Source organism: Peromyscus californicus, unplaced genomic scaffold (genome assembly GCF_007827085.1).
Source record: "Peromyscus californicus insignis strain IS unplaced genomic scaffold, ASM782708v3 Scaffold_3__1_contigs__length_106647218, whole genome shotgun sequence".
Classification (NCBI taxonomy): Eukaryota; Metazoa; Chordata; class Mammalia; order Rodentia; family Cricetidae; genus Peromyscus; species Peromyscus californicus.
The window spans coordinates 40,883,477-40,905,003 of NW_026294551.1; the positions used below are offsets into that span (position 1 = coordinate 40,883,477).

Below are 21,527 nucleotides of genomic sequence, written 5' to 3' on the forward strand. Positions count from 1 at the left end.
AGACTCTCTGATAAGCCCATAAACATCTATATATACTTTAAACCAGGGTTTGGTAAACTATACCTGTAAACCAAATCTAGCCTATGGCATGCTTTTGTAAATAAAACTTTATTGGAATAGAGATACCCTTTTATTTCTGTATTGTCTGTGACTACCTTTTTTTTGGGGGGGTGCACTGATGACAGGGTTAATTAATTGGGACAGACCATGTGGTCTGCAAAGCATTAAATAGTTACACCATTGCTCGTGTATAAAGTCTGTTGACTTGACTCCAGATCACCTATGGCTTTCCCCATGAAAGTTTATCAGATCCCACAAAGCCACACCTCCCATTCTCCTGACAAGTCCCTGATCTCTGCTCTGTGACTGTATTCCTTGATTTTCCATATCTGCTTGTCTGCCCTGAGTCTCTATGTCTACCACACTCTCTCTTTGAAATCACAAAGTCCAGTGCCAGGGCACACAGAGGTTTTATTAAAGGACCTTCCTTGGAGTCCTCCATTAACTCCTCCAAATGGGAAGCAACCTACCTGTCCAGGAGTAGAAAAGAAGTTAGAGGAACTGTGGTGTAACCCTGGCTGTGTGACAAATGAAATCAACTGGAGACTAGACCATAGCTTCAGAAAGGTTGTCCATTGCAGACCCGGGGTGTTTTGAGAGAGGATTCTAAGAATCTATTCAAGATAATTCCACTTCTACAAACAAGTAAATTAATAAATATTCAGAAGAATTAATTAAAAAGACCAGAAGGAAATAGACAAAGTTTTTATTCCTCTCTGGGTAGAGGGTTATGGGTGACTTTCATTTCACTATTTTATTAGTTTGTATGTTTTTCATAATAAGAATATATTGCTTTTGGAGCTGGGGGAGGAGATCCAAGTTATGAAAACACTGGTAATATAGACATAGCTCAGTGGCAGAGAGCTTGGCCAGCATTTGTGAGGCCCTAGTTCCCATTATCAGCCTTTTGTTGTTGCAGAAACAACAACAAAAAGCATAACTTCTGGCTTGGCCACATTTTAGCTCTTCAGCCTTGAAACTCCATCTAGCCTCAGCTTGCTTACCTGAGAAACAGACGAGAACACGGCTTTCTTCACTAAGTTGCTGAACTGATCTTTGAAGAAAGACATATTCATTAATATTTCATGTGTGAGTGTTTTGCCTGCGTGTGTGTATGGACACTGCATGTGTGCCTGTTGCCCAAGGAGGCCAGAAAACGGCACCAGAGCCATAGGCCATTATGAGCCACCATGGGAATGCTGGGAACCCACACTTGGATTCTCCACAAGAACAGCAAGTGCTCTTAACTTGACCACCAAGCCTTCTCACCAGCATCGAAGTGAACTTCAAGAGCAGACCCAGTGAACTGCAAAACATCCTTCTCTGAAACAGGAGACCTCAGTGGGGATAGGGAAGCTGCAGGGGGGTAGCCCATGGAAACCTCATTGGCACTGGAGGAAAGAAACAACTTTTGGTAAAAGCAGAGTGGGGCTGAAGCTTAGAGTGTTCGGAGACAGCAAGGTCTTTTGCCACTCAGTGCCGGGAGGCTCACTCTGGAAGGCCCCAGCTTCATCTCCCCACCGTGAACAGGGGCTCTGTGTTTTATTTTCATCCAGAACTCACTGGCCCCTATGGAATGGCCTGTCACACTCTCCATCTTCCTGTCTTGCTTCCTCACTGCCCCCTGGCAACCTTGTGCTGACCACCTCCTTTCCCTTTAAGAGCCTCACCTTCGTCCTTCCGCAGATTTTTTTTTTTCTTCCTTGGCGGAATCTTTCTTGTTTCTCTCTGCCTGACTTGCTAGCACAATAACTTTGCTTGAGATGACGAGCAATGACTCTTATCTGCTCTCTTCCTCTCTTCTTCCTCCTCTTCTTTTGCAGGCATCCTTACTATTTTTTCTTCATCATCCATATTAGTGAGACAAGAGAAGGGGGTGAGGGAGGCCAGTTCAGGAGCTCATGAAATGACTTTAGGAAGTAGTCATAAAGATGGAGAGATATGGGCGTTCTGGACTCTATGAGGTTTATGTATGCTGAGGATGATGCATAGAAAGGTATGTCTTGGCAAAACAACATGCCTGGGAATCTGGGAACGTGTTCCTGGATACATCTGAATACCTGGATCCATTACTGTCTACCACACCCTTTCTTACTCACTACCCTTTTTCTGAGTACCATCCAGGAATGTAATGGTATTTGGACAGTTATAAGTCATTGTGTAAGGTAATTTACATGCATCCTGGAGAGGCCAAACAGATACATACTGACTTCTGGACTTGTGAGAAACATGTAACAGCTGCCTGCTGCTTCAGAACTTAGAGTTTCAGGGAATCCATGCTCAGACCATGGCATTGGAGGGAGCAGAAGGGATGAAGTCAGGACAGTGTTCTACCTTGCCTATCTCTCGTGTGCTCATGGTAGGAACAAGAGGCCAGCAGCCCCTATAAGTAGCAGGAGCCACCTTACATCTCTGCATACACTGGACTCTGGAGGTCTGAGGCATCTCCCCCAGCTTTTGCTGTTTTGAGAGACTCAGTTTCTTCATGATGTAGCTATGGAGATGTTAAGTTCTGACTTCTGACTTAACTTTTCTTTCTGGACAGTGTGGGCTTACTTCCTTTTAGTTTCTGGAAGGTACCATAACTTACCTATAACCCAAGAGGGAGGAGGAGTCACACATCTGAATGGATAGAGGGTTGAAAGGTCTTGAATCTTTCATGAAACATGTAACTTTCTCTTCCCAGCTAAAGTTGTATCAGGCAACTCCCATGTGCCCCTCTGAGGATGCAAATAAGAAGAAAGACATGGTCTTCACTCTTGAAAGGCCAAGGGTCCAAAGGCAAGAAATGATGAGCATTTCTCATGTGGAATGGTCTTTACAATGATGGCAGCACCCAGGCAGTGGCCATTGGGTGATGGATCTTCAAGACATCTTTTACTGTCCCTTCTTCATTTACAAGAAGCAGCTAAGGACCACAGAGAGTTGGTATATTTATTGCCTGAGGACACAAGGTTATTTTATGACAGAGCTGGGATTAAAAACTACCTCTCCTGGCTTCTAGAAACCTGTATTCTGGCTTCAGAAGAGGCTCATGGAAGTTATAGTAGGTTTCCCAAACAGGAAGGGAAAGTGTCCCTGTTTTTCCTGAGTAGTTTCTGGAACCTTCTCTTTTTGCATTGCAGGAAATCCCTCAGTCCAGGTGAATCCAGATGGTTGCTCTTGGGAGCCCTTCCAGTCTTTTTTCTTTCACTGTGTACTGATTTGGTACCTGCCTACCAAGACTACAGAGCCACAGAAAGAGCATATGGAAGAACCCTGAGACGCTCTGGGGCCATTCCTCATCTTTCCCACTTGAGAAGCATGCCATGGCCATTCCCCAAACTGCCTAAAGGGAAAGAGGACTACAGGGCCATCCCCTGTACTGCTCACTGGGCCAAGATCTACGCTTGATTGTGTTTGTCCTTTGGAAAAAGAAATAGATGTCATGAATTGGAAAAGCAAGCAATTCATGTAGATTATTAAATAAATTAAAAAGCAGGATATATTTAAATTAAAAATTAGAATATCTTCAAAGACATTGATCTTGCTTCACAATTAGATGCTTATCCTTAGAGATAACTTGACCTGTCTGTCTACCTGTCTACCTATCATGTATCTATCTATCATCTGTCCATCTCAACATGCCTGCATGGTATTGTTTATTAGATGTGCACATGTTATTAAAATCTGATCATAGGAGCCACATTACTTTGCAATCAACATTTTTCTTTAACAATACATCATGAACATCTTTCCTCTTTAGTCCTTTAGCGATTACCCCATCATTCATAATGGTAGCACATTATCCTGTTGTATGATGTACCCTAATTTATTTAATCATTCCTGTTTTTAAAGACAACTGGGCTCTTTCCATTTTTTAAAATTATAAACAGTACATTTTGTACACTGTCAATAATCTCCTTCATATGCTTTTTTAGAAATAAAGTATTGGATCAAAGTATCCATCCTTACAATTGTTATGCAGAGTGCCCTCTGAAAGGCTATTCTGATGTATGCTCCCATGACAATCTCTGAGACTACTAATTGCCCACATGCTCATTAGTCATGGGTATGCCGAGTCTAAATCATTCGCCAAGCTGATGGATAAGAAATGAATCCTTTGCATTTTAAAAGTTACTTCATTTTGATTTTCAGTGAGGAATTGAATCTTTTTCTTGTGTCTCTTGGCTATGTGTATTTCTTATCTCTCGTTCTACCTGAGGTATGTGATTTCGTGTGCCCTGGCCTCAACATACATGCACATCACAGTGAAGAGCTTCAGGAAGTAAGTTATGTCTGCCCCAGTGCCTACCCTACCAAAGAAACCTTTATTAGTTGTCTACTCTGTGCTGGGTATGAAATTGTAAGGCTTTAGACACAAAGACACTGAACACAATGTTTCCATTCTGAAATGTTTTTAAAGTCTGCCATGAGAGACAAACATAACCCACTGGAAGACACAAATGATGTGACTAGCCATTACAGCGGCCTGAGGACAGCAGGGGCCCACCTTTTGTTTCTAAATTGAGAGGAGATGCTGTGAGGTCATCTCGGTCCTCTGTTATTCGATGTTAGAAGTGCTGTTTCTGATCTGAACCCTGATAATAAACAGTCATACCTGTACCAATGAGTCAAAGGCACTGGTCTCTATTTTCTCTGTGTTCTTGCTTACCTCTAATTCCAAGTTTTCTGGAAACTTTAGCAGTGACTCATCTCCAACTGTGACCACTCTAGAGTCACTGACCAGACAAGTAGAGTTCTACAGAACACTGAATTAACAATGGATATTGGTGAGCAGAGATGTCCAAACAGGTGTGCGTCTATGACACAGCTGTCATTGTGATGGGTAGGGTTGGAAGACGCCAGAGGAATGGTGACATGCACAATGGTTGTCCTTGAAGCACTTGCAGGCCAGACTGCCTTTGGGGAAATGTCCTGGGGTGCTGCATAGAAGAAAGTCAGCGCTCTAGCAGAGGTGGCTGCCCATCACATTTGCCTCCATCAGTGCTTTGCGCTCCAAGCTGCCCATCAGAATCACCCAGAGAACTTCAAAAAGCATGAATTCTAAGGGACCATCTCTAGGGATTCAGATTCAGTTGACTAGGAAGTAGGTTCAGATGACCATGCCTTACAAAATTTTGCCAAGCAACTCTAGTGTGAAGCCAGAGCCAGAAGAACAGGCCTGTATACATCATGGGGAGATTTTCATAGAGACTAACTACAGGATTATTGACTCTGAGATTTAGGAATCTGTGTCTTGTCACAGCTTTGTCTCTGATTTCGTTCTTTCTCTCTTTTTCTTTCTTTTTTTTAATGAGTGTTTTGTTTGTTTGTTTTCTTGTATGTGTACCACATATGGACCTAGTGCTCACAGAGACCATGCAAGGGCATCAGATCCCCTGGAACTGGAATTACAGATGGCCATGAGCCACCATGTGCATGCTGGGAATGATACCCAGGTCCTCTGGAAGAGCAGCTAGAACTCTTAATTGCAGGATTATTTTTCCAGTCCCTCTCTAATTTCCTGTCTCTTTAAAATCATTCAAAAGTAGGAACTCTCAAGTCAGACTTGAGATTTTTCACTTCAAGGCACTCTTGGCCATCATGTAGGTAGCAGGGTCAGTCTGCAAAATGTAGAGTTTAGGCTCAGACTCCTTGGACTATGTAATTGAGGATGTGAAGGAGCATGAAGAAGATGCTCAGCCTCTGGGGGCCTCCCACTTACAACTGTAAGTGGCTCTAGCACTATTTCAAGGGTGTCGGCAAATTAAATGAGTTTCATGATTCAGAGCTCTTGGGAAGTGGCAGGTACTGGTAAGCACTCCATACACATTCTTCTCCTCTTCTGAGAGAAGGTTTTCCCAGAGTCAAGCACTTCTTTTTAGAATTGTTAGTCTCCATCACTCTCTTCTCATCCCTCATATCACTGATTGAACTCTGTGTGTTCTCTGATTTCCTTTCATTTGCCAATTTTCATCTTTCTCAGAATGCATTGACCAGGAATGTAAGCAAAACCCTCTGACATTCCACTGGCCTGGTTGGGAAGGGTCACCCTGGGTAGCCTACAAGAACAACTTTTCAGGGGGCTTTGATTTGGAAGCAATGTAGAGAGAAATGTGTGGGTTATGAAAAGATGTAGGAAAGAATTTTGACTTTTGGGTTTCAAAGCCCTTCATACTAATGAATCCCACTTTCCTCTTTCATGAGCTGTAGATTATAGTACTTATTTTACGGACTTCTGAGAGAGAACAGGAAATCGTGTGTCTTCACTACCTACAGCAACTAAGAAAGGCAGATGTCTTTAGGGGAAAGCTTCTATAGTAAGTCACCTCAACCTTTCCTCTGGCTGCAGCTGCAACCTTTCTGGGGAGAGGAGTTAAGCATGCCCCAAAGTATTCCTGTCTACCACCTTTACAACACCAGCTAAGACGTCCATAAACGTACCTGTTTGCTGCATTTCCTTCTTGAACTCTGACCTTAAACTGAGCATGCCTAGCAATGTACAATTTCAATTGAGCATTCTTGGAAACAAGCCCACCCCAGCAGTACTTTCCCATGTGAATATTTAGGGACTCGAATAAAATCACCATACATTTTTTTTTCAAAGGCTATTGCTTTCAAATAACTCCTGGGCTCAATTTATCTGTTTGGGGGGGGCGGTGGTAGGGGGAAGGGCATCTTTGTTTCTTAAGCAAATGGGAGAAAATTGTTATCTCTCACCCTGGGATTCACACAGGGAGCTGGTCTGGAAGGAGAAAGAGAAGGCAGCTTTGAGGTCACCTTCCCAGGGCCTGCTGTCTCCTGGAATGAAGCTGTTGGTGCTTCGGGGGTGAAGTCTCAGCCAAGGACTTACATTAAGAACATGCTTCATCCATAAAGCTTTCTCTCGAGGTCACAGTGGGTTCTCCCAAAAAAGAGGGTTTCCCAAGACAAGAAACAAGTAAAAAAGATCAGGCTCTGACAGCTGGTCATCCGGACTCTGTTTATTCATCTACAATATGGATTTAATCCATGTAGGTCAACCTGGGGAGTGGAACAGTAAAATGACACCTGCATGGGCCCAATGTACACTCTGTGGGGCTGGGCCACTTGGGACCCCAAGAGTCCTGAAGCCCTGGGAGTGAATCTTATGTAGGCAATCCCCAGAAGCTCACAGTCTAACAGATGATGAGAGATAAAGAACATGGAAAAGAAATGGAAAAAGATGAAGAGGAAAAAAAATTACCTTTTCTTTCCGATAAGAAACTCAGACCAATTTTCCCAGCTAAGGAAGCTTAAGCGAGTTTTTAAAAGTAGGATTCTGCTGTATTTGGATGGGCAGAATGGGCACCCACACACCTGTGTGTGTAAAACCACCGGCACCACTTTCTCAAGAGCATTGATTGTTGTGGCTCCTAGCAGAAGGGATGGGAGCAGCAGCCAAGTTCCCTGGAGTGGAACAGCAGAAAGACCGTGGGCAGCCGAGTCAATCCGACTCCAGCCTCATCAGCAGCATTTTCAAAGTACCCTGCGTAGCGTGTGGCAAGGCTCCTGTTTCCAGCCCCATGCTTGCACATTTGCACTCTGATCAGCCGTGTGATTGCCAGATTTTGTCGATTCTCATTTCCAAGTATCTGAAAACGGTGCCCTCATCTCTCCACATTGTCACGTGTCCTGACCTGCCACCCAACCCCTCACTGCTGACGTGAGGCTCACCTTCTTCTCCTTTGCCTCCTCACCTCCAGCTGCCTACAATTCTCTCTCTTCTGTTGCTCTCCCTTCCTCCATCACTCCATTGCCACCAAACTCTAAGTGCATGTGAGAGCCTGTCCCCCATGCTGTGAGAGCTTTCACAATGGCTCCTATTGCAGCACAAGTCATTCCAGTCAATGTCCAGGCCTTGCACACTTCTAGGGCACCAGTCCTGCCTCCCCCTCCCACTTCCCTTAGGCTTCAGCATCTGCCAGCCTCCCTCTCCCATGCCCACACCAGCTCCATGCTGGCTTCTCTGCATGCAATGCCCTTTCCCAGCTTGTCCTCAAGAGATGGCTCTAATTTAATTTTCTTTGAAGGCCGAGTTTAGGTCTTTTCATCCTCTGAGGAGTCTTCTTTGACTTGCCTTGAAATATTCACAGTAATGGATCCAGCTCTTCCTGAGTCTATTTACATATCTAGGTGAGGCTTAGTGGAGATGGGGTCTATTTATCTTTACACTCAGATCCAAGGCTGTGGCTCAACATGAAGTAGGTACCCGAATACAAGCCTAGTGATTAAGTAAATGAGTTACTGAATGCACACATAGCTTTATTCAGAATGAAACCGCTCACCCGTGGTTCCTTTTGGGAAGAAATAAAGAAACCAATGATCACACATTACTAATCTGTCCAGTTGCATCCTTGGCATCCCCCCAGGGGTATGAAAATGATTCAATGTTGCATTCAAGTGTGCCATACTTTGGGGTGAGTTTTCACAATAATGGGTTGTTTAACCTCTAGGATGTGAGAGGATCCCAGGTGAAGACGAGACACTCAGAACATTCTGTGAATATGAGACACTCAGAACCTTCTAGTTTCTGTGTAGCTTAAGAATCTAGTGAAAAGGTCAAAGGTATTCATGGAGGACCCACAGGGAAATGGAATCCACAGCTACTTTGGAAGAGGAGCTGGAATAAGGAAGTAAAAAATATGAGTTGATAGACTGGGCCAAGCTATAATTTAATCAGTTTGAGCCTTTGATCCATATTACCAATGCTTGTTTACGTAAGGACAGAGTCTTCAGCCTCTACATTGTTTAGGGCAGGGGCATTCCTGCTTCCCATCACACTGTGCCCCAGATTTCTGAAGATGGTTTTTTATCAACCACAGCACCCCATCCTGCCTGCCAGCCCTGAGTAAGGCCTCATGGTTTCTCAGTGCATAACATTCCAAGGGGTATTAGAATTTGCCAGAACTGGCTCATGAAATACAACCTATTTTCCATCTATCTTAGTTCCTTTTGCTGTGATAAAACACCATGACCAAATATAACTTGGGGAGAAAAGGGTATATTTCATCTTACTATCAGGTAACACTTCATCCCTGAGGGAACTCAAGGCAGGAACCTGGAGTCAGTAACTAAGTAGAGACCTCTATGGAACAATGTTTACTAGCTTGCTCCACCAATGTTCTTATACCACTCAGGTCTACCTGCCAAGGATTGGAACAACCACAGTGCACTAGGCCCTCTCACATCAGTCATCAACAAACGTCCACAGACTTGCCTATAGGCCAGTCTGATGGCGGCACTTCTCAAATGAGAGCCTCTTCCAAAACTATTTTAGCTTATGTTAAGTTGACATAAAACTAACTATAGCAGGAAGCCTGGATATGCACGGGGTGGAATCTGTATGACCGGGCAACAATGAGCAGCCTTTCCTCTGAGCTTTAGGTTCCATGTGCCTCCTTCACATCTGCTCTAGGATGTCTCTGCCATTGTGAAATCAAACTCTCTTGCCCAGACTGGTCTTGAACTAGTGATCTTCACTCATGACTTTGCCTCCCAAGCACATGGATTGCAGGTGTATACCACCACATCTGGCTCCTTCTCACTTTCTCAGCATCAGCAAAAGTCCCCAAATATGCCCCACTGAGTCACCCTAACCACCTCCTAGTCACCCTTGGTTTTTCTCATTTTCTTACCCCTGCATCTACTGCATCAGAAAATCTTAATGATTATATTCACCGTTGCCAAGTGCCAATCTTCCCCCTCCAGTCATTCTTACTTAGCATATGTCATGGTAAGCTACCTCAGCCATTTCAGTTGCCCCTTACACTCTATTCCTAATGCTTAAAAAAAAATTCAATTCCACTCCTAGGTAGTTACCCAAGAATGATCGAAACATCGTCTATAGGAATCACCATGTCATAGTTATGCAGGTTTACTCATACTTGCCAAAATTGGAGACAACCCAAATATTCATTTTTTAAAAACCCTAATGGACAAGCATGTTGTATACTAATAAGTATAATATTATTCAGCTAAAAATGAAAAAGGCATAGTGCTGATACACATAACGTTCATGAATCTCAGATGCATTGCGCAGAATGAAAGGAGGAAGACACAGAATTCCAGTTTGATTTCTGTTGTTGTAATAAAACCCTGAATAAAAGCAACTTCTAGGAGGCACAGTTTATTTGGCTTATGCTTCCCTGTTAGAATATATCACTAAGGGAAGTCAGGCAGAAACCCAAGGTATGAAACTGAGGCAAGGAGGCAGGAACCATGGAAGAAGGCTGCTTGCTGGCTCCATCTTAAGCTTTGGCACATGTTTAGCTCACTGTCTTATACAGCCAAGGACTACCTGCCTAGGGATGGTGACACCCATAGTAGGCTGTGCCCTTCTGTATCACTTAATAATCAAGAGAATCCCTCACAGACCAATCTGACCTAGGCAATTTCTCGGTGAAGGCTTTCCCTCTCAGGCTACTCTAGGCTGTGTCTAGTTGACAAATACGGCTAACGGGAACACACAGAAAAAGAAAATGGTAGGACCACGTGAATGTCATTTTTCACTAATGTCAGATAAGAGGTAAAAACAACCACTGCCTCCTGGATTGGAGAAGGAGGGAGGGGTCGACAAGGTGGAGACATGAGGGAACTTTCTGAGGGGAAGGTGTTCTATGAAAGCAACATGGGCTTCGTTTGTCAAAATAGTACAGCCAAGATTAGTTCATTTCATTGAAGTAAATTTTACCTCAAGAAAGAGAAAAATATAACTGTAAAAAAAATATAAACAAGTGGGAGGGTAGCGAGTGGGTGGATTTTTTAAAATGATGCAAGAATGGTAAGCTGTGAGCAGTTGTTGAAGCTTGGTGATGGGCATAGGGAGTTCATTCTACTATTTTGATGACTCTGAGTGCGTTTTTGCAATTTTCTATCATGCTATTTTAAAGTCTAAATCAAATCATGCCTCTTTGCACCTTAAATTCATTGAGTGGTTTCCAGTTGCTTATAAAATAAATCTGAACTATGTGCTGTGGTTGTACACAGTCTGGCTGCTGAGCATGCATGCTCCCTTCCTCTCTCCTCATTTCCTTACTGGGCTCTCATTCTCATGGACTATCCAAGAAACACCTACATATGCCAACAGCCATTCTGATGGGCTTCAAGCCTTTAGGAAGCCTTCCCAATGGGCCAGTTTGGGTCCCTTGCTTGTCTGTTTCTTCACTAGGAGATGGAGTCTGTGAAGACGGTGAAGAGGTATCTATTAGCTGTCACTTTACATAGAAATCTTCAGTCATTTCAGTTTATGGAGCTCTGAGGTTAAGCATGCCTTTTTGTGTCTCTCTAACTGGCACCAGGGGCCATAGTACCTTTCAAGTCTGTGGGACTGAGCAGAGGTAGAATGGGAGCTGATGTCTTGCGGGGCATGCTAGCTGCTTTGGCATGTTTTGAGTCCATTTGGTGAATGAGCTTGTGTGATCTGAAACTCTGGGAGTCTTCTCAGAAAGGCTGGGAGTGAGGAGGAAGCTACCAGGCTGGCTTTAGCAGCCAATCTTTATACTGCCTGTAATCTTGGGGTCGGCGGGGGGAGATGTGTTCAGCATACATTGCCTGGAGAGAGCCCTGCATTCCAAGTCAGCATGTACAAATCTTATCCTGGCCCTGCACTATGTTTCATAGTTCTGAGCAAATAACAGCCTCTCTGAGCTTTGTGTCCCAAATGCTTCAGAAGATGTCATTGATATCAGTGTTTCCCAAAAGTAATAATATTGTGGTTCATAAATGGTTTGAGAGAGGAAAATAAAATGCAGAAAGGGGAGAGAGAGAATGGGTTCACACACTGTTAGTATGGCAAGAAGATGATAAGTAGGAGAAACAATTTGGCTAGTCAGCACATGTATGAGCTGTTAGGAAACAAGACTAACACATGCGTAAGGTTATTTACAGCATTCTGTGGCAAGAGACTCTGGCTTGCTGCTCTTTACAGGGCTGCAGTGCACACAAAATCCAAGGAAATGCGCTCAGGTCAGAGTCACTAGCTCTTGTTCACAGTCCCCTAGGTTGGAATAACAAAGGTGACACAATGGAGGATGGATGTCTGGTGTGTCCCTCCATCCTTGCCGGTGACAGAGAGGAGAAATGGCAAGCACAGCCAGAAGAGCATACCAATGGCATGTACTAGTTGCACACAACTGTCTTAGATTCATTTGAATCCTTAGACCTTAAAGATGGCCATCTTCCAACCGGAGTGTCTGTGTATGCTTCAGCAGGTAGGGTATAGAGCCAGAAGGCTTGGGTCTGAACAATCTAAGTTTTCCCACTTCCCTGCTGCTTGACTTTGAACTCACTACTTAATGTCACTGTGGATCAAATTCCTTTTCTTATTCTACACTATCCTAAAATTAAACACAATCTGTGACATCATCAGACAGATTCCACAGGGGGAATGTGGGTAAAACATTTAATGAGCAGCCTGACACACAGTATGCACTTAGCAAACGTCACCCATTATGAAGATGGCTAATGCTGTGGGATATTACCTAAGTGGAAGCAATCACGACTCAGGCTTTGCATATAATCTGGGAAATCATTTTGTCCTCTTCCCAACACACTATATTTATCATCAAAAGTACCAAACATCACCCAGCACTGCACATTTCAGAGGACAGTATGGTGTGATGCGCCAGCTAGGGACTGGGAGGCTATTTCTGTTGTCTTCAGCCCAGGCAGCTCTTACAGAGCCTGATTTTTATGAGTGTGTAAAATGCCTTGTGGACACATTAAACTTAATATATGACCATAATAACAATGGAGCCACCAGCCCGAGAGAGATGGGGGGAGAACAATCAGGGAGAAGAGAATTTGAAGCATAAAGCATGGGCAGGAAAGCTTTCCCACAGGTGGTGGACACAGGCAGTGGGGAGATGCAGGGCAGAGGATATACCACACAGCTGGGAGCAGCAAGCCCCGCGGAAGGTCTTTGGTCTGTCTCTCTATGTTCAATGCAGAAGGACAAAAGGTAATATGGGAGCAGACACAGAAGAGGCAAGGAGGACTAGGGAAGTGTGGCTCACAGCGTCTCGAGCCCCAGGGGCAGGGCAGGCAGAAGAGGTGAACTGAGTCCAGCTCTAAAAGACGTGTGGAGACAATAAATGGATCATTTGTTTGGTCCATTTCACAGGCTGTGTCTCCAAGAGTGGCCATTATCACTGTGCACATGGATTTAGACTAACCAGGAGCAGTCTTCACAGAGATGGGGTATTCTGAGCATTTGGATGGCAGCATATCCCAGTGATAGGAGCAGTATCTAAAGGGAGAGACTTCAAACATTTTGATTTCTGAATCATAAAATAGAAGATTAAATAAAACACAGAAAAGTCCATGTTGTATGAATGTAGACAGCTATGGGGAGGTACTGTGGACTTTTGAGAGGTTGATCTCTGGGAGGTCTTTAGATCACTAAGGGCATGCTTTAAAGGGTACTGTGGGTCCTGGCAGGCTTCCTGAATGGTGTTGCTCCACCGTGTTCCCCAGTGAAGATGGCCACCCTTGCCACAGGCCTAAAATAACAAAGCCTCCTAATCTTAGCCTGAAAGATCCAGAGGTGTGAGAAGACAAAACTGCCCTTTTCTATTCATTAGTTATTTGCCATGTGCATTTTGTTATTGCAATAAGAAGCTGATAAGTATATAAAGGCAATAGTAAAATTTCAAATGTTTTATGGTCTAGAGACAAGAAAAGTCTGGAAGCATGGTGATTTTTTTTTTCAGCCAAGAGCTTGCTTCAAACAGTTTTCTTTATAGTGAAGCTGAGCATTTTTATAGTCAGTATTCTGGAACTATTTGCTGCCAGCAAACTGACACATGTATGTATGTACAGATGTGTGGTCAGTCCAACAATCCATCAGAGTAAGAAGCAGGGCTTCTGACCTACCAGTCTCAGCTCCATGTCTCAGTACAAGTGAAATATATCCACACAGCCAAAAGTCATGATTTACTTAGTACACAGTGGTCTTCAAAGTTAATATGGACTTTTAGCTAACAGAAGGAAAAAGTAGCATATGTTCTCAGTTAACAAAATCATATACACAATATTCAGAAACTCTAATCAATTAAAATTTTGCCCTGAAGATTTCCAAAGTTTAGTTATTTTAGAGTACACTTACTTTTCTTGTCTTTTAGCACAGATGGAGGGCAGATGACTGTGTGCAGCAACATCTTCTGAATTGAAACAGTCCATCCTGGAGGGATGCTCTTAAGATTCAGGAAGTAAACAACTCACAAGTCTCAGGAAGGCCCTGAAACTCGCAAGATTTACAAGACCTCTTCCTTCCCAAAATTATATAGGCAGTAAGGACTGCTAGGAGAAAGGAACCTCTTTGACTTGCTGAGAGTCATGCAGGAGGCTCCCAGGTTGCAGCTCTTAAGAGTTTATTACTCATGCTGGGGTGGAATTTTCAGTGAAGCACCTGCCCTTTGAGTCATCTGTGTTATTATAAATAACCCCTCATACACATTCCTGTAAATAACCCCAATAAACTCAATGGTTAATGAAGTTGGACTTTTGGTGGGATAATTTCTTTGGTTTGTCATTGGAGTCTTTTATGGAGTTAATAGATGCTTCTCCACAGAATTCACACAACAATGCTCTAAGCTCTAGAAAGAACATCTTCCAGTTTTATTACTTACTAATTTAAAGATATGTGTCAGGTGCTGGAATCCCAAAATGAAGAAAGCGTGAACCTTCCCATCTGAAGGATACCAGACTTCTTAAAGAGAATGGATCTAAATAATCCCCGAATAACTCAGTAGCTTTGACTTAAATAGAGCTCCATATCTAATGAGATGATTTTACATTTTTATATACTCTGATCATCTAGACCATTTTAAAGGTGAGGCAACTGAGTCAGGCAGTGGGAATTCTTACACTTATCTAATCAGCGGTAGGGCCTAGAGTCTGCCAGGTGTTCTGGCAACAAACAGATGCACCATGCTATGGCTCAACTGCTTGAGGATGTCAAGTCCTGGTGCTGGTAATATTTGGATTCCCTAGACAGAGGAGAGCTAAGGAGATTAGAAGGAACCCACAAAGCCAGTCTGCTTAATGCCATGGGCACATCTGATAAAGTGTGGTGGGTTGCAAGTAGAAAGAGAAATAACCTCTCTCTTTGCTGCAGTTCTTGGCAATTTTGGTCTTTCTGGACAGACCAACCAGAACCCTAGAGTTTCAAGAATGCATTCACACTGTACTGCTCTCAAAGTCAGAAGTGTGTCTTCCTCCAAGTCAGAAACAGGGAAATCAGGCTTGATACATGCAAAGAAACACCCAGCGGCACACCCTGTCGTTGCTCATTGCATCCTACCAGGGCACATGCAGCAAGAAATTGTAAGGAGGAGTTCTAGAGTTTAAACTCCAGCCATCAACATCATGCTCCCTTTCTTCCTGGGTATCCTCTCCTTCTGTCGAGTGCCCTCAGCATCCTCAGCTCCTCTTCATCCTTTGCTCTGTATTAGAGAGATTGAGCATCACATTTCCTCCTGATGCCTGTGACATTAAACACATCTTAGACCTGCTTCCTGCTTCTACAGTATACACCTTGAGGTTGGGGTATGTATGGGGTACTGTCTCTTCTTAAGCAAGTGTCCAGTAGGTGTTCAGTAAGGGTCTTTTGTGTTTAATGAAATAGAAATGAAAATCGAGATCAAGCTTGTTCTTCATGTTTTACCAGGAACTCATCAAAGGCACTTCTTTCTGTAAGATAGAAACTGGTACAGAGAGCCAAACCTGCTCAAAATGCAGAGGGCAAGTGGCTGTGGAGTCAATACCTACACCTAAGGCTCAGAGAAAATTGTGGAAGAGAGGACACAAAGACTGTGAACAGAGAACTAGGACACCTGGTGCTAGGGAGTATCCCCTAGATATGACAGGGGAAATGTCCCCATGAAATCTCAATAATGTACATAATGACAACAGCAGTTGACATGCCTGTGTGGAAGGGGGGAGGGATTCCACAAAATCTTACCCCTAGGTGAAGAGCTACAGGAGATCCATGGCTGCTGAGAGAGGAAGAATCAGTTTCCTCTGGGGATGAGCCAGCACCTGCATAGGTTCCCCATTGTCATGTGGTTAGCTCTAGACACACATGCATCTAGACAATGCTAAATGGACATAGTAGGTTGTATACATATGATATAGATGCAATGCTCATGTAAGAAATTCTAAATATATATGTATACATAACATATACACATATATGTATGTACCATATACATATATATGTATATACCATATATATACACACACATATATATAGTAAAAATTCTGCAACACAGAACAAGTCCACAGGACTCTACCTCTAAGCTCTTTTGACAGTAAGACTGAGCAAACAGAATATTCCAGAGTCTTGTAGCTAAGCAGCTACAAACACCATGTCAGCCTTCTTGCTCAGAGAAGCGGGCCTTTCTGTCCCTTCATTAGATCTATGTGTGTAACAGACCTGGCCCTCTGCTGCAGAAGCCTAGCTGATGCATGCCTCTGGAGTGGTGAAAATAGCTTGCTTTTCTGCCCTTTCACGACTTGGTAACAAATAATCTGTGCTGCAGTTTACACATTTTCTGGCAATCATAAACACTTTCCTTATGAGGGAAGATGAGATATCTTGCATTTTCTCCCTTTTTCTTTCAGAGCCTGTTCTTGACCTTCAGGAGCATGGAGAAATTACAGGGCTCAGCACTGGGATAGGGACCCAGAGGACAGTCATTAGATGGAAAAAGCATCGAAAGCCGTTGCTCCTTCGGCATCTTGATGCTTTTGTCTGTGTCCTCTCTTTTATGTGCTGAGCTGTGCTGGGTTCTGGAGACCCCACCTCTACTTCGACAGTCTGGGAGATCAGTGCGTAAACAGAACCTCAGTTTGTGAGAAACAGAAAGCTCGCTGGTCCTGAATGAACACAGAGGGGGGAGTCATTACCTTTGCTGGGGGCTGTCCATATTGGATTCCCCAAGGACTCAGGCTCTCTGCTGAGGTTTGAAGGGCAAGTAGAACTGATCAGAATAAAGGTTCATGATAGAATCTTCAGGCTGGAAGGAATGGAAGATTCCACAACATACAGACTCAAAATATTATGGTGTGGCTAATACAAGATGACAGATCTGACTGGCAGATGAGAAGATAGTTGCCATGGTGCTTTGGAGCCCTGTTGGGGACAATGGGTGTGATCACACAAGACTCAGGAGAGCCAAGCAACCATAGACAGCAGAGAGGGCCAATTTGAGGGCAGTGGAGAGGGTGGGTAGGAGGAGGGTAAGACACCTGGCAGGTGTGTTCTACAGCCTTGTAGCCTGCCCCTAGAGGGGGAGGATCCAAACACTTGGGACCCACTGAATCTAAGTCCAACTGAAGAGGGTTCTCCCAAGACCCCAAAGATTCCCCATGTCAATGTTATTGCCCAAAAAACTACCACAGCATTGTCCTAAGTGTCTTTTCTCTCCTAGAACATCACAGACTAGGATCCACCCATTCAAAGGGACAATTGTAGCCACATAATCTCTTCTATAGAGAATTGGTGGAAGTATGTCAAATTTTCACATAAGAGCAAAGCCCTGGAGCAAATTAAAATGGGATCATAAGACAGACCACATAAATGGATGGTTGTCCACTGTGCAGCTGGGCTGAGGGCTATTCCATCTCTACCTAATATTTGGAAGGAATAGTGTTTCCTCATACCATACCATCCTCTTCTATGACCTTCTTAATTCCTTTGAGCTGAGAGGGAAGGGGGTGTGTTCCAGATTTATGCATGAAGGAATCAAGACAGAGAAGTGATATGCCCAAGGCCACTGAGTTTATAAGTGCCTAAACAAAGCTGCAGATCCAGCTCCTGATTCTCATGTCTTTCCTAAGAGGTAGGGCTCTGAGGATGTAAGGAAGGTCAGGCAGGAGATAAGCTGGCCCAGCCCCAGTGCTGCAGAGAAATCAGAGATGAGTGGGATACTTTCTGAGCATCTGGGATTGGTTGCATTGGACAGTACTGTGACTTCTTGGAAACTTGTAAATCCAACATCATCATTTAAACTGGGGACTCTGGGACTGGGCATGCAGCTCCATTGTAGAGCTTTCCTAGCATGCACAAGGCCCTGGGTTTTATCTTCAGCACCGTATAAACTGGTTTGCTGATGCATATGCCTATAAAGCCAGCACTCAGGAGGTGAATGCAAGCGAATCAGAAGTTCAAGTTCATTTTCAGATATGTAGCAAGATCAGGGTCATTCTGGGCTGTCTGAGCTACACAAGACCCTGCCTCAAAAAAAAAGAAAGAAAGAAAAAGGAAAGAAAGAAAAGAAGAGAAGAAGGAAAAGAAAAAAGAAAAGAAAAAATAAACAAAACCCATAAACCAAATAATTGCAAAAAGAAAATTTAAGGCCCCAGAAGAGGCACTATTTGCTTAAGGTCATGTAACAAGTTAGTAAGTTTTTGGCATTCGTTTCTACGAACCAAAGATTAGAAGAAAGTGGGAAAATAATGTCACATGTTCAGGAGAGAGGATTGCAGGGAACCTCAAAACCACAACCTTGGGGACCAGCTAAGAGAATGAAGATCTATCCTAGAAGAAAGAGAATCCATGAGGGAGACGTGGCCTTGAGAAAGGTCCATGAACCAAGCTTACTATAGAGAGACTTCTATTTACCATAAGCGTTTTCTAAGACTGGGATTCATCTAACCTCTGGAGCTGTTGTAGTAGAGAGACTTTATCTTGGCAAGGGTTCAGAATCCTGATGCCGACTGGGGTGAGATCTAAGCCTCATATCGGTTTGAATGATTCTTTCTGACCCAGAAAAGCAAAGGTTCTCTTACATGATTCATTGATTCCCTGGAATACAAACTTCATCTGAGTGGAGTCCATGCTCACTTCCTCTCTGCATTTTTCCCAGTTCCTGGAACACAGGCTGACTCATAAGCCCTAGAGTGGCATTCACAGTTCACACAGGCATGTAAGACTGAGAGCTTAGGCATCCCAGCCCCTTGAGTAGCTGGAGTTCTGGAGTAACATCCTCCCCATTGCATTTTACTGGCCCAAATAAGCCAGCTGACCTGCATAGACTGAAGGGACAGATGATTCGAACACAGTCTTAATGTAAAGACCTACACAGTCATACAGCAAAGGGTGTGAATTCTGACATGAGTGATGTAAGGAGATGGGAGAACTAAGTTTATAGAAAGAAATACAAGATGAGAATTTAGATGACTTCAGACAGCTAAATCTGGCTTTATTTAATGCTGGAGATGTGGCATCTCTAGCTTAGGCCAAGCCATGCTAAAGGCACAGGACCTAGCCACTCAATGACCAGAGTTCAGGAGAATTCCTGCTCTGTGCTTCCAGCTGGGGTTTTTTGTAACTAAGGACAGGAAGCAGGGACAGGGGATTCATTAGGGGCAGAATGAGGCAGTTAATTGTTTTCCTTAAATAAGCTGATTCTGAAACAGTGGGGTCTGCTGTCTCTTCTTGGAGTTGGGGTCAGCTGCTTGGCTTCGGCAAACCCCCAAATAGCTGGGGAATGAGGACTCAGTTTTGGGTCTCTGTCTTTTGGAAAGGAGAGGTTCTTTTAGGTGGGAAAACCTAAGTCATTTTTTGCATTTAAACACTCTGGTCTTTCTCATAGACAGTCATAGATTGTCCCAGGACTATGGCAAAGACCAAAATCAAAGCCAGGCTTTGAAACGATGGAACTCTGGCCAGGAAATGGAGCTAAGGGGCTGTTAGGCCAAGATGTGGACAGAAGTTTAAGGATGTGGTAGGCTGAAGGTTTATAGTGGATGTAGTGGTGGGATTCTATGGCTTGGAGACCCAAAGCTCCATGAAAATGAAGACCATTATTGTTCACTAGTATGTGCTTTGTTTCTACCAGAGTGGGTGCTCATTGAATATGGTAAGTGACTGGATGGGTAGAACACATGTTCCTATGTGTGTCTGAATGAGCAAGTGCTCTCAGGGTTGGTGATGGTTGAAATGGGGAGCCGCTGTCAGTTTGGAGGGCTGGTTGAGAACATGAGCTTTGGGACCTCAGTTATTTTAACTTAAATGTCACCTCTGCTACTTATTAGGTGTAAGGTTGTACTTAATATTTTTGACCTTCAGTATTGTAGCCTGTAGAGAAGGGAGCTCATAAGTGGGTCCTAAAAGGTTCCCTTTAAGGTATAAAGGAGGTGGCATAAATAAATTATGTAGCCCAGGGCTTGGCATCAAAGGTTTTCAAACACTGGTGACCTCAGATTAGTAGTGGGAGGTGGGAAGGAAGGAAGTCTGTCCTGGGAGTTAATGTAACCGAAACTGAGTTCTACAAGGAAAGCTGACCCTGAGAGCTTGGAGAGCAGAGTTAAATCTGTACGATGTTCACGCAACAATCAAAGACAAGAGAGACTCTCACAGAACGTTATTGGCAGTACAGCAGCTTTTGCTGTTCTATACCCCAGCTGCTCCGGTTCCCATTCAGTACCTCACAAAGCCATTTGTTTTTATGATTTTCTACCTCTGCATCTTTGAGAAAGAGTAGAAATCAGGACTGGTTGGGGGTGATAAGCTGTCCAGAACCCATCAGCAAAACTGTGTTAAAGGCAGTGCTGGCCTTGGAGGAGAGAGATGGAGCCAAGGAGAACCAAGGTGCTCTCTGTACCGACAAAGGGTGACAGTGCATCTCTATTGCCAGGCTGACTGGATTTAGCACCACTTGGACACCACGACACTGGGTGTGTCTATGAGAGTGTTTCCAAAATGACTCAACTACAGAGCGAAGAGCCAGCCTGAGTGTGAGAATCTTAGAAGTCAGCTGGACATTTACAGGGGAAATGTTACCGTCCATGTTTGTAACAAGGGTGGTCTTGAGCCCATGTCTGAGGAACACCTGCTTGGCACTGGCCAATCAGCACCGACTAATTCCCACGTTAACATATCCCATGACAAAGGAATGTCTTTGTAAGCTAGGTTCCTAATGATCTGGTTTGTTTGTTTGTTTTTGGATACTATGCAACCTACAACCCAATATCCTTCCCCTAACGCATGCCTGTCAGTGCAGTTGCCGGCCCTTGTAAGGCTGTGCACCTATCACGGGTTCCTCTGGTATGTGTTTCAATTACCCATTGTTTTACCACAAGCTACTCCAACATTTAGGGGCTTCAAATAACACGTATTACTCATTAGTTGGTAAACTGTCCCAGACTCAGCTGGGCAGCCCTGTTCCATTCTGTGGCTGAAGGCATCTGGTGACCCCATCACAGCTGGAAATCCAACATGGCTCCATTCATTCATCCAGTGACTCAGAGCACTGGTTGGAACATCTAGTGCTCAATGGGTACTTCTGTGTTCACACTTAGTCTCTCTAGCATGTGGCTAAGCCTCTTCACATGTGGCGTGGGACTCTTCTAGGACCAAAGTGAGAGCTTTCTAGTTTCCCAGACTCTAGACCTCAGACTGGCACAGAAACACTCCTTCAGTCTTCCACTGACCAAAGTAATTGCCCAGGAAGCATTGA

At 43.9% G+C, this 21,527-nt stretch overlaps 1 protein-coding gene across 4 annotated transcripts in view; it reads left to right on the forward strand.

The window, feature by feature from the left end:
• Asic2 (acid sensing ion channel subunit 2) overlaps positions 1–14,556 on the forward strand; it is an 87,590-nt gene extending 73,034 nt beyond the window's left edge. For 2 of the 4 annotated variants that reach the window (XR_008222670.1, XM_052759891.1), the window contains exon 2: positions 3,186–4,672. Coding sequence is in view for 3 of the 4 variants with exons in the window: in XM_052759891.1 (XP_052615851.1) it covers positions 3,186–3,206 (21 nt within the window). In the remaining variant the exon portion in view is untranslated. Of the gene's footprint in view, positions 1–3,185; positions 4,673–14,183 lie in introns of those variants that run through there. The other 2 variants (XM_052759890.1, XM_052759892.1) reach the window with 2 other exon arrangements.
• The last annotated feature ends 6,971 nt before the right edge of the window (positions 14,557–21,527 follow it).